This window comes from Anoplopoma fimbria, chromosome 12, assembly GCF_027596085.1.
Source record: "Anoplopoma fimbria isolate UVic2021 breed Golden Eagle Sablefish chromosome 12, Afim_UVic_2022, whole genome shotgun sequence".
Classification (NCBI taxonomy): Eukaryota; Metazoa; Chordata; class Actinopteri; order Perciformes; family Anoplopomatidae; genus Anoplopoma; species Anoplopoma fimbria.
The window spans coordinates 25986832-25999331 of NC_072460.1; the positions used below are offsets into that span (position 1 = coordinate 25986832).

The 12500-nt window shown below is 37.7% G+C and overlaps 2 protein-coding genes across 5 annotated transcripts in view; one reads left to right on the forward strand and one right to left on the reverse strand.

Annotated features, from left to right (window-relative positions):
• The window catches only part of ndnl2 (necdin-like 2), a 5385-nt gene extending 4138 nt beyond the window's left edge, over positions 1-1247 (forward strand). The window contains exons 9-10 of the mRNA XM_054608401.1: positions 716-830; positions 916-1247. Of these exons, the coding sequence (XP_054464376.1) occupies positions 716-830; positions 916-1011 (211 nt within the window). The 3' untranslated portion in view covers positions 1012-1247. The remainder of the gene's footprint in view (positions 1-715; positions 831-915) is intronic.
• A 1252-nt stretch (positions 1248-2499) lies between these two features.
• Positions 2500-12500, reverse strand: part of si:dkey-96f10.1 (6-phosphofructo-2-kinase/fructose-2,6-bisphosphatase) — a 13590-nt gene continuing 3589 nt past the window's right edge. For all 4 annotated transcript variants that reach the window (XM_054608405.1, XM_054608403.1, XM_054608402.1 and 1 more), the window contains exons 2-14: positions 11953-12078; positions 11376-11472; positions 11160-11226; positions 10084-10158; positions 9939-9995; positions 9038-9159; positions 7813-8020; positions 7506-7652; positions 7302-7406; positions 6394-6523; positions 5669-5731; positions 5505-5569; positions 2500-4048 (exon numbers count right to left, since the gene is read on the reverse strand). In XM_054608405.1, coding sequence (XP_054464380.1) covers positions 3989-4048; positions 5505-5569; positions 5669-5731; positions 6394-6523; positions 7302-7406; positions 7506-7652; positions 7813-8020; positions 9038-9159; positions 9939-9995; positions 10084-10158; positions 11160-11226; positions 11376-11472; positions 11953-12078 — 1322 coding nt within the window. In that variant the 3' untranslated portion in view covers positions 2500-3988. The remainder of the gene's footprint in view (positions 4049-5504; positions 5570-5668; positions 5732-6393; positions 6524-7301; positions 7407-7505; positions 7653-7812; positions 8021-9037; positions 9160-9938; positions 9996-10083; positions 10159-11159; positions 11227-11375; positions 11473-11952; positions 12079-12500) is intronic.

Genomic DNA, 12500 nt, shown 5'->3' on the forward strand with positions numbered 1-12500 from the left:
ATTATTTGTGAAACGTGAGATGTTTTTGTCTTTTTTTCCATAAGCTACATTATATAAACACCCCAAATAGAAAACTACATTAAATGGTGATGGATGAGTTTAGGAGTCTCACCGCCTGAGGAAAGAAGCAGATTCAAGTTCTATATAAATACTGTGACAGTATCAGAAAGCTGCCTTTTTAAAGTAAGGATCTGAAAGATTTGTGTTTATTTTTATTGCAATACTTTTTATTGCATATATTTGTGGTATTATCATCTGGGAGTCTGTTGCGACATTCCTGAAAAAACCCACAGTACAGTTTTCCTCCGTTGAACAACGCTTTCCAAGCGTGTTGGAGAACTACGGTGGCCTTCAGGTATCTTTAGGGTTTTAGTAAAACTAGTAGCTGCTCTTATCAATACTGTTTTTCTACATAAAAAATAAATGTATATATATTTATTTATTTATTTATATATTTTTTGTAAATATATATATTTTTTTAAACCAAAAAAGATTCTGCTCAAAAAAATTCAGAACAGAATAAGAAGTTATTTATGATTTAGATACAAATAAATATTGTTTCTCACTGGAACCAAGTGTAAAAATGTTAATATACTAAATAACATTCATGGAGTTTATTAAGAATAAAGAACAAACATCTATCAGTCATTCCTCCTGCATAAATGTTGTTGTTGTGTGTTATATTGTGTGTGTACGTGTGTTTGTGTGTGTGTAGGTACCTGGAGTACGTGCGAATCCCCCACACGGAGCCAGTGGAGCATGAGTTTCGATGGGGTCAACGAGCCGAAGTGGAAGTGTCGAAAACCAAAATCCTGGAGTTCATGGGTCAAGTGAGTATCTGGGTTCTGTTGTACTTTCATGTCAGTCAGTAATCTGAGTACTTGTACCTCATGAGGACCCGTTGTTTGCTCTCAGCTTCACGAGCAGGACCCTCAGAGCTGGATCCAGCAGTACAGAGAGGCCCACTCGGTGTCCGGCTCCACGCAGGCCGGCAGCAGCAGCCAGAGATGATCCTTTAACATTTATTTATTTATGTTGGACGCTGAAAGAGAGAAGATGTATCAGTGCCAGTGCTTTTTATTCTTTTAAATGTGTCCATAGTGAACAGATGGATAAATCTACTGTTTATCTATCAATTCAAATCCTGCTTCTACTACTTATTATTCATATTTGTATGTTCATACTTTACCTTTTTAGTCTGTTGAGTCTCAATTCTTGATGTCTTTTTTATTAAAAACATTCGCTATGACAAACAATTAGTCAGTTATCTATTTTTATTTTATTGCATAAGACGGTAACAGCTCAGTAAAATAGAATCTTTTACATCATCGGTGGCGATCCTTTAAAATCAACAAAACATGATTGAATCTGACTTTTCATTCATTTCTCTCTTTAAACACTCTTAATGCATAAACGTACATTTATAGACCAGACAGGAAGCACGAAGTCACACGTTTGCTACCACAAGAACAGAATGTGCGTTTTTAAAGGGACCACAACATATTTTCTAGTTTCCGGACGCTCGTCACGTTGTGGGGAGAATATGTGCTGGCATCCCTTTGTTTTGTTTTTAAATAAAGGTCCCCTGAGAAGTTTTTCTCTTGCTCTCCAAGGTGACACAAAGAAATCAGAGGGTTTCTGTATCAACAAGCCGGATATCTTCGGGTTTAACTCGGGTATCATGAAGCTGGTTCTCTTTAAAATGAGACAGAGGATCAAATCTAAAACTGCTCAACAATCAGATCACAAAAAAAAAAATCTCTCAGGATTCTGACAAAAACAATTGGACAGAAATACTGACTTTTTAGATAACCAGCTTCCTGATATCCAGGATTATTGGACCCAAACACTAAGAGTTACCGACTCTATGATCCTGACCTAAAGTCCAAGTAAACCTATTCAAAAAACACATTGCACCAGATCCCCTCGTGTGTCATAATATAATGACTGATGTCAAAGTCAAAAACATGCTACAGCACACACACACTGCACATCTGCCTCCAGTGTGTGTGTGTGTGTGTGAATGGAGGGTGCATAGAATCATCATGTATCTTGGACTCGTGTGAGGCACATCGTGGTATTCGGGCAGTTAAAGTGCCAAACGTCTCCTCTAGTTTCACTCCCAAAGGATTGTGGGTTGTGTGGTTTGACTTTGCACAAGTATTTAATACCAAAGTCAACACCGTGACAACTCCACACCCACCCAGAAAAGAAAAGCTCCAGTGTGATTTAGACTCTCATGTGATGACATGAAGACATGAAAATGACTCCAACTTACAAACCAGTTCTAGTTCAAAGAAACAGTTCACCAGAAAATCAAAAATACATATTTTTCCTCTTACCTGTAGAACTATTTACCAATCTAGGTTGTTTTAGTGTGAGCTGCCTAGTTTTGGAGATATCGGCCGTAGAGATGTCTGCCTTCTCTGAAAATATATTGGGACAATATGGAACTCAGTTTTTGGTGCTCAAAGCGCAAAAACAAATACACAACAGACCTTGTAGAGAGCAGTTTTTTTTATTGTTGGAACTATTATCTTTCAACCATAGTTCCTACATGAAAAGTGCTCACATCAAAGTCTGAGGATTATCTCCTATAACCGGGTCATGACTTCTGGAAAGAGACGTGGCTGTAGAGTAAACATGGTGTCATCATCCCCTTTAAACTGTAGAGAAGTCAGACACTCGACAAACTCACAGCAAAACCATCTAGATTGATAAATAGCTTTACCGGGTAAAAGTAAAAATATGTGTTTAGGATTTTAGGGTAAATTTATAGACATATATTCACTTCTTTTGCTGAGAGTTACATGAGGAGATCATTACCACTCCGGTGTGTGTACGATAAATATGCGGCTCGGGGCCAGCAGTTAGCGCTTAGCTTAGCTTAGCTTAGCACAAAGACTGGGAACAGAGGGAAACACACAAAACAAAATCCACTGATGAGTACCTCTAAAGCTCACTGATGAACACATCAATGTCGTTTGGTGAATCCTTATGAAAACTAAGTTTAAAAACTACAAGTTTTTTTGTTGCTCATTTTTTCCCCTGTTAGAGTTTTTTGGGGGACTTTTCCCTTATCCAAATGACAAACGAGTGTTGTTTGATTTACAGATTGTAAAGCACATTTGTGATTTGTGATACTGGGCGATGAAGGCATATGCTTTGGTTAGAAACACTCAATGTAAACCATAAGTTTTGACTCAGGGGTTGTTTAACTACGTTTAACTCTCATCGTCAGTGTGAGATTGACAAACTCACGCGCATAAAACTACAACTTTCCATTTTTACAGTTTGTTTTTTCTACAGATTAATCTCACAACACATTATATTAGTTATGAGCTGTAGCTGTGATGGTAGGAGGATTTATTTTACATGTTGACAGGGCCCAGGCTAGTGGGATGTCCTTTCTATTCCCGTTCTATTTCAACGGTACAGACATGAGAGTGGTATCGATCTTCTAATATAACTCTCCGCAAAAAAGCAAATAAGTGTATTTCTCAAAATATCAAACTATCTCCTTCTCATACACTGTGAAAACTCCACTTCCTCTTTTTGTATTCTCATATGATGTACCTCTGTGAAAGCAGAAATGGCTCAGACCGACATGTCAGTTCAAGTTAAGAGCTGAGTTGAATGACTTAAATTTGGTTAATGCATTAATACAAGTAGAGAAGATGATGGATGAAGAGAAGAAATGGGAGAGAGAGAGACATGCAGGTGACTTTGTTGGATGATAAAACATCCAAACAGTGTTCAGCAGTTCATTTTTCACAGTAAAAGAAGCCTGTTCTTCATTTCACAGACGTTTGGCCTGAGCCCTGCAGGATAAAGTGCATCGACAACAGGAGAGACGTCTCATTTTCATCTATCACAACGACGAGCACGAGAACGACGGACACTGTGATGACTTCACGTTTAAGAAAAGGCCACACCCCATGAGGTTTGTTTTGATGGAAATGAAACGGGCTCCGTGCAGCAGCGTCCTCTAGATGTGGCCTGGGACCGTCTCTAAAGCCTCCGACGGCTCTCTGTCCACGTCCACGTTCTGAGAGGAGACACACAAATACCTCACTGTCAGAGAGTTTACTGTGTGTTTACTGTGTGTTTACTGTGTGTTTAATGTGTGTTTACTGTGTGTTTACTGTGTGTTTACTGTGTGTTTACTGTGTGTTTACTGTGTGTTTACTGTGTGTTTACTGTGTGTTTACTGTGTGTTTACTGTGTGTTTACTGTGTGTTTACTGTGTGTTTAATGTGTGTTTACTGTGTGTTTACTGTGTGTTTAATGTGTGTTTACTGTGTGTTTAATGTGTGTTTACTGTGTGTTTAATGTGTGTTTACTGTGTGTTTACTGTGTGTTTAATGTGTGTTTACTGTGTGTTTAATGTGTGTTTACTGTGTGTTTACTGTGTGTTTAATGTGTGTTTACTGTGTGTTTACTGTGTGTTTAATGTGTGTTTACTGTGTGTTTACTGTGTGTTTACTGTGTGTTTAATGTGTGTTTACTGTGTGTTTAATGTGTGTTTACTGTGTGTTTAATGTGTGTTTACTGTGTGTTTAATGTGTGTTTAATGTGTGTTTACTGTGTGTTTAATGTGTGTTTAATGTGTGTTTACTGTGTGTTTAATGTGTGTTTAATGTGTGTTTACTGTGTGTTTACTGTGTGTTTACTGTGTGTTTAATGTGTGTTTAATGTGTGTTTAATGTGTGTTTAATGTGTGTTTAATGTGTGTTTACTGTGTGTTTAATGTGTGTTTACTGTGTGTTTAATGTGTGTTTAATGTGTGTTTACTGTGTGTTTAATGTGTGTTTTAATGTTTTACTGTGTGTTTAATGTGTGTTTAATGTGTGTTTACTGTGTGTTTAATGTGTGTTTACTGTGTGTTTAATGTGTGTTTACTGTGTGTTTACTGTGTGTTTAATGTGTGTTTACTGTGTGTTTACTGTGTGTTTAATGTGTGTTTACTGTGTGTTTAATGTGTGTTTAATGTGTGTTTAATGTGTGTTTACTGTGTGTTTACTGTGTGTTTACTGTGTGTTTAATGTGTGTTTAATGTGTGTTTAATGTGTGTTTAATGTGTGTTTAATGTGTTTAATGTGTGTTTAATGTGTGTTTAATGTGTGTTTACTGTGTGTTTACTGTGTGTGTTCAACCCCTCAACCACACTTATACAGTTTCAGTGATTTACTGGTTAACATCTCTAAACATTGTTTTTTTATTACAACCAAGGACCACACACACATACATATGTATTTACACATGTATATGTGTGTGTGTGTGTGTGTGTATATATAAATCTGTGTCTTCTTACGACCAAGTAACACACAAACACACACACACATAATTATATTTTATATATATATATTTATATACACACATATACATATGATACCAGATACTAAACTTATCACAGTGAACTGTGAAAACCAATTACAGCAAAAGCAAAATAACTTCCTGCCCTCCTCTCCATGTTTGTTAATAATAAACACACAGTAACTCACCACTGGTTTGTCTCTGTGTGTGTTGACAGCTTCAACCTTGAGGAAGACAGACTCCACTTTACACCCTGAGAGGAAACAGACAAACCGACACACAATATGAGTCTGAGAAAGATTTCAAGTTTAAATCAGTTAGAAAAATAACAAATGTCCCCAGAGAGACCGACCGTAGGCCACCGGGGTGAGTTTGAGGACGGTGTGGAGGGGACACTTCAGGTAGGGCAGCTCATCTGACACACAGGGAGAAAGAAAAGTCACATTATGTGTTTGTTCCATGAAAAGACCCCACTCAGCTCCAAGCCCATTGGTTTCTACTGAAGAAGGAGATCTTTAAAAACACAAACATATAGTTTCATCAGTAATTCACTGTAGTTTTTAATCAAACAAACAGGAGGAAATAGAGACTTTGTTTGGGACTATTTTCAGCGGCGGATGAATCTACATTTGGTGCTCTAGCGAGTATTGATATGTGGGATTGAATTTTTTGAATTCTGGAATTGTTTTGAATGAAATATTTATTTTCATTTTTCACTTTCATATATTTTTGGATAATTGAGGTCTGATAGTTTTCAGAGGCAGATTTAATATTTTCAGATTGAGATTTTTTTTTCTCGGTTTCAAATCCTTTATTTTGTTTCAGATCTTTTTTTCACTTTCAGATGGTATTTTTTATGACCCGACACTTTCAACATACCCCGGTGAAAACTCTAAGACCTCAAATATAAAAAAATATATGAAAGTGAAAAATGAAAATAAATATTTTATTCTAAACAATTCCAGATTTTTTTCAAAGTGCTCTGGATTTGTCTCCATAGCCCTCTGGTGGCAGACTTCAGAGGTGAGCGTTGACGTCTCTTTGTGTTTATTGTAAATGATTGTAGTTTCCTCTCACGAGCAGTCTTATCCAGGAAGTAGGCGAGCAGACATCTCATCACCGCCTGATGACAGATGACCAGAACGTTCTCCTGCCTCTCCAGCTCCATGATGACCGGCTCCAGACGCTGGACAAGGTCCTCGTAAGACTGGTTCACACAGAGAGAGAGAGAGAGAGAGAGAGAGAGAGAGAGAGAGAGAGAGAGAGAGAGAGTTTTGAGATTTATTCTCTCTTATTTTTAGGATTCTTAACAGAAAGAAGTGTCTTTGTGTCTAATTGGCTGTTTTATTTCAGGCTTTGGTTTGCATGTGTTATATTTGGTTTTGATGCAGCAATTTTCCATAAATCCAGGACAGTTTTCTCTCTAGACAACAAAGTAACCATAACCTTAATTCTAATAATTGAGTTATCGTTCTAGTAAATAAACATTGTAAATAGAATATCTGTGAGTTTTGGACTGATGGTCAGAGAAGAAAAACTTCCTCTGATGGGCATCTTTCACTATTTTCTTTTGTGTTTATTGACTAAATGATTATTTGATTAATTTCTACACTTACAGACCTACAAAAAATCTAAAAATCTTGAATAATGAGTTAGAATTTCAAAATAATGAGAGTTAGCATGTATAAAAAAATGAGTGAAAGATACCTTTCTCAATATTTAGATGTAGTACATTGATACTAAAATATTGATAACACTTATATTTCAGATACTATATAATATTTTTTTATTTTTCATGATCACATTGTCAGAAATGTGCTTCCATAGAATAATGTCGACCAGTTTGAGCTTTGATTATAAAAACATTGCCTCTTCTCTTTTAGTGTTTGTTCCTGTAATCAGGAGTCTAAATATTTTACATTTCAAACACACACAAACATTCAAATAAAATAAGAAAAAACCCTTCTCTTGTTAATTATCCTCACCTCTCCTTTCGGGTAGCGGTAGCGATACTTGTCTTGGTCCCGCAGTGCAAACTCCTCTGGGAAATTCTCCTGAATCTCCTCATACGTCATGTCCTCACAAACCCCCTGAGACAGAAAACACAGAAACAAACACTCATACACAGAGTTTATAAATATATATTCTATGTTTCTTCCAACATGAGAACGCTCCGACGTCACACTCACAGCGTCGATCTCATTGAGGGCCTTCCACTGTTCATACGGGACCCCGAGGGCCTCGGCGGTCTGGATGGTCCTCTTCATGTGGCTCGTCCACACCTTCAGGTCGCTGATGGACTGCCCACGCAGGTACGTCCCCAGAGCACTGGCAAACTGACACACACACACACACACACACACACACACACACACACACACACACACACACACACACACACACACACACACACACACACACACACACACACACAGGACATGAGAAAACAGACAGGATGTGTATATGATAAAGAAAAAGTCCACAAACTCTCCTGACCTTTGCCCCCCGAGGCGACAGCCCCGAGTCCCCCCCGATGCGACCCGTGAGGTTGAGCTCGCTCTCGCCGTGGCGACACAGGTAGATGGACCTCGGGGTGACGTGGATGTTCATGAGGTAGTAGACTATCCTGCTCTGGATGTGGTCCTGGACCCGGTTCACCAGGTACCGGCTACCCACGTTGAAGATCTTGATGTAGGACAAGTTCCTGCATAAAGAAAGTATCTCATAATAATGACTTAGTTTATCATAATTATGACTTATTATCTCATAATAATGACTTAGTTTATCATAATTATGACTTAGTATCTCATAATTATGACTTAGTATCTCATAATAATGACTTAGTATCTCATAATTATGACTTAGTATCTCATAATAATGACTTAGTATCTCATAATAATGACTTAGTATCTCATAATAATGACTTAGTTTCTCATAATTATCATCTCATAATAATGACTTAGTATCTAATTATGACTTAGTATCTCATAATAATGACTTAGTATCTCATAATTACTTAGTACTTAGTATCTCATAATAATGACTTAGTATCTAATATAATAAATTATGACTTAGTATCTCATAATAATGACTTAGTATCTCATAATAATGAATCTCATAATAATGACTTAGTATCTCATAATAATGACTTAGTATCTCATAATTATGACTTAGTATCTCATAATAATGACTTAGTATCTCATAATTATGACTTAGTATCTCATAATTATGACTTAGTTTATCATAATTATGACTTAGTATCTCATAATTATGACTTAGTATCTCATAATAATGACTTAGTATCTCATAATAAAAACTTAGTATCTCATAATAAAAACTTAGTATCTCATAATAAAAACTTAGTATCTCATAATAATGACTTAGTATCTCATAATAAAACTTAGTATCACATAATATAACTTAGTATCTCATAATAAAAACTTAGTAAATATGACTTAGTATCTCATAATAAAAACTTAGTATCTCATAATAAGGACTTATCGTCACAAAATAATGACTTAGTATCTCATAATAATGACTTAGTATCTCATAAGTATGACATTTTGTTCTTTTCATGTATTGATCATTGGTGGACTCCCTACATGTCAACCCAACACTCAGTACTTCCCCTTACATTAAGGACACACTACTTCCTGTCCCTGGCTGTAAGAACGGTGAGGTTGATGTGTTTAGTTGATGTGTTTGTTGCAGATGACCTCACCTGTCCTTGTTGTCATCCAGCGGGACGTAGGTCAACTTGTAACACTCGATCCTCTTCAGGAAGTCGGCCACGGCCTCCTCTTTGTCACAGTCCACATAGTCAGGACTGCTCAGCTTCACTTGCTATTCAGAGAGAGAGAGAGAGAGAGAGAGAGAGAGTGAGACAGAGAGAGAGAGAGAGAGAGAGAGAGAGAGAGAGAGAGAGAGAGAGAGAGAGACCTCATCGCATGTCCGACATTTTCATCCTTCAATTGTTCAAGAAAAATTCAAAATACAACAAAAAACGAACATTTTTAGAAGTATAATTTGTTATTTTTCCTCATCAAAATGTCTCAAAACAACTTGACAGATGTTATAAATGTCGTTGAGTTTTGAACTGACTTTCTTTAATCAAGGTAACATTTCTTTACACACTAACATTTTAACGATACAGTTTCAAATTCTTCTAACCCTGTTTTTTAACGCTGTATTTAACCACATGAAGGACTTTAGAAGTGAAAGTTTAGGAGGCAGCTGTGTATCAGAAAACAGGAAGGAAATTAAAAAAACGAAGCGAAAGTAAACGTTGTGACACCAGCAGGAAACGCACTCTCCATATGTTGAAAGTGTGTTGTTTTGGAACAAACGCCACGCGTGTCTTGGCAGAACGCGGCTGCTGCTCCGACCGCCGAGTGTTCAGCTCCGTCTGCTCCACCAAAAACTAATAAGAGTCACTCTGGGAGATTTGGCTCCTAACGGCTTTTGGCTCAGAGTGAGGCTCTCTCAGTGATACTGGAACCACAACTTCCTGTTCACACACACACACACACACACACACACACACACACACACACACACACACACACACACACACACACACACACACACACACACACACACACACACACACACACACCACCTACTTTAATATTCGCGGCGATGATTTCCGGATCGTCACATATCGACTCCACAAAGAAAACCTGGACGGGTGAGAAAACGAAAGAGAGAGATTGTGGCAGATGTTTCATTTCTCAGGTTTCTCAGATTTCTAACGTAACAAAAACAAACCTTGTAACCGTTTTCCTTGGCGAAGCTGAGGATGACCTCTCTGCGCTCCAGCGTGGTGTTGGTTGCATCAAAAACCTGAAGGAGAAGATGTGATCAGTGCGTTAATCACATGTTAGCATGTTGATCAGCTGGTATTAGCAACAATTATAAACCTGCATACTTCATTTCTATAGTCAATAAAAGACACCAGGAGGGTTTGGGTTTCTAACTCAAGAACATTTTTGGCCTATTCGATTTTTAGATGATTGGTCTTAAAAATCTACATTTGACTAAATATTTTGCAGCCAAATCAAATCGTTTACAGGATTTGATTCTTCTAGCTTTGATTCTTTATAATGCTTTTAGTACTTGACTTCTTCCTTTACAGAGCTCGTTAAGGCAATACAGTTGACCATGAATATGAGATATGAGTTTACAGTTGACCATGAATATGAGATATGAGTTTACTGTTGCCTACTTGGCATATCTCTGGGTTCCACTCGCTTTTACTTTTACTTTCATAATAAATCATTTACTAATTATTCTACAAAAAGGACATGAACATTCTATCGATGAATTACTCGTCAGGAGGCGCTGTGCATCAACGCCCTATGATATAAAAAAACCAGATATGCAGAGATAAAGAGTACCGTCTGCTTTTAAGAAGACTTAATCAAGACTAAGTCACAGTACACCAAAGAGTAAAATGTAGAAGTGACGATACTGCGTACAGACCCACTCTGAGCTTTTTGGACTCATGAATAAATGAACCAGCAATTATTAGACCTCAAAAAGGGGTTCATAGGTCCAAATGTGAAAAACGTTATCTTTTTATAGCACTCTTAGAGAGATATACAACTACTGCATGTGTGACAAAGACAGTCTTGGTCTAACGTTTAAATGACTTGTATGAAAACAGAGAAATGATGGATTTGAAGCCGTTTGTTGGTGGCAGAGTTACAGGAAACGATGCAGCATGTAATATTTTTATGAGGGATAAAAAGGGTTCCCATTTAGAACTTGATTTTGGGAGGCATTCTTATTATTCTTATTATGAAATAATTGATATCAGACACGTTCAAACGTTAGACTCTCACCACCACCTGCCCCAGCGCTCTGGTGAAGTAGTCACACACGTCTTTCAGGGCAGCGACGGCACAAGCTCTGTGCACGGAAACAGACAAAACATTAATAATGCAATATTTAAAAAAACAGTCTGATCTGGGAACTTTCATACATATTTGATGGCTTTATACTCTCTGTAGAGTCACAGTCTGTTGGCGGTGAGATGGCGTGAGGCTGACGGGTCATACTTGCGTATCTTCATGGCCTCGCTGTTGTCGGGTCGGAAGAACTCGAAGCTGTTGTAGGACCGCGTGGCGTCTCTTCTGTACTGACCGACGTTAAACACTGAAACAAAGGAGGAAATCTATCAGGAGGAAGAAACACATGAAGGCTGGAAATCAGAGATTAGTCGACATTAATGATGCAAATAACATTGGGAGGACAGAGGACATATGAAAGACGACCTCAAAGCTCCTCAGCGCAAAGAAAATCGAAGTTTTCTTCAATAATTCAAGGTAACACTGGGAGAGTCACTGATAATTAAATGATCTTTTTGTGGGTGTAATATTCCTTTAAATTATAGAAAATGTATTTGCACTTTCTTGTCTTGATCTCAACATTTTGCAGTTGTTTATACAAATTACAAAATAAAGCTTCTCATGTGAAAAATAATGCAAAACAATATTCAGCCTGAATTCAACCTTTTTCAGGTCATTGTGTCAAATGAAAACATTTTCATTGTCTTTTCATCATCAAACAGCATTGAGACCAACGATCACATGACGGTTCTTGGTTTCAGTGTAATCCGTCTCTGTCATGTGACACCTTTGGTTGTGACTCCGATCCAGTTCAGGTATCTGGTGAGCTTCTTGGAGATGTAGGTTTTCCCTCTCGCCGGGAGTCCAACCATCACGATCATGGTGGGGGAGTTGGTGAACTGGGGCACCGACGCTGAAAACACACAAACACACAGACAGAAAGGTTTAAACGCCTGAAGACGTGTCCATTTCATATACATATTTGGAGTTATGGACAAAAACGCCTTTCTTTTTCACCAGAGACGTATACGCCGTCTCTACGTCACTCCTCCTCAGTCCATATATGGTCACTTCCTGTTCACTGGTTGCAAAAAAAACAACATGGCGACGGCCATATCACTGAACTCAAGGCTTCATAACATCAGTCCACAAACCAAAGAGTGACGTCATGATGACGACGTCCTCTTCTATACTCTCTTTGGTCAGAACCTATTGGACTAAACTAACTGTATATAAAGTAGATACAGTAGCTTCACCTGGAGCATTTACAACAATAACATTGCTGCTTCACTATTAACTATGTAATTATAAATAAATAATTTGTCTGTTTATCTA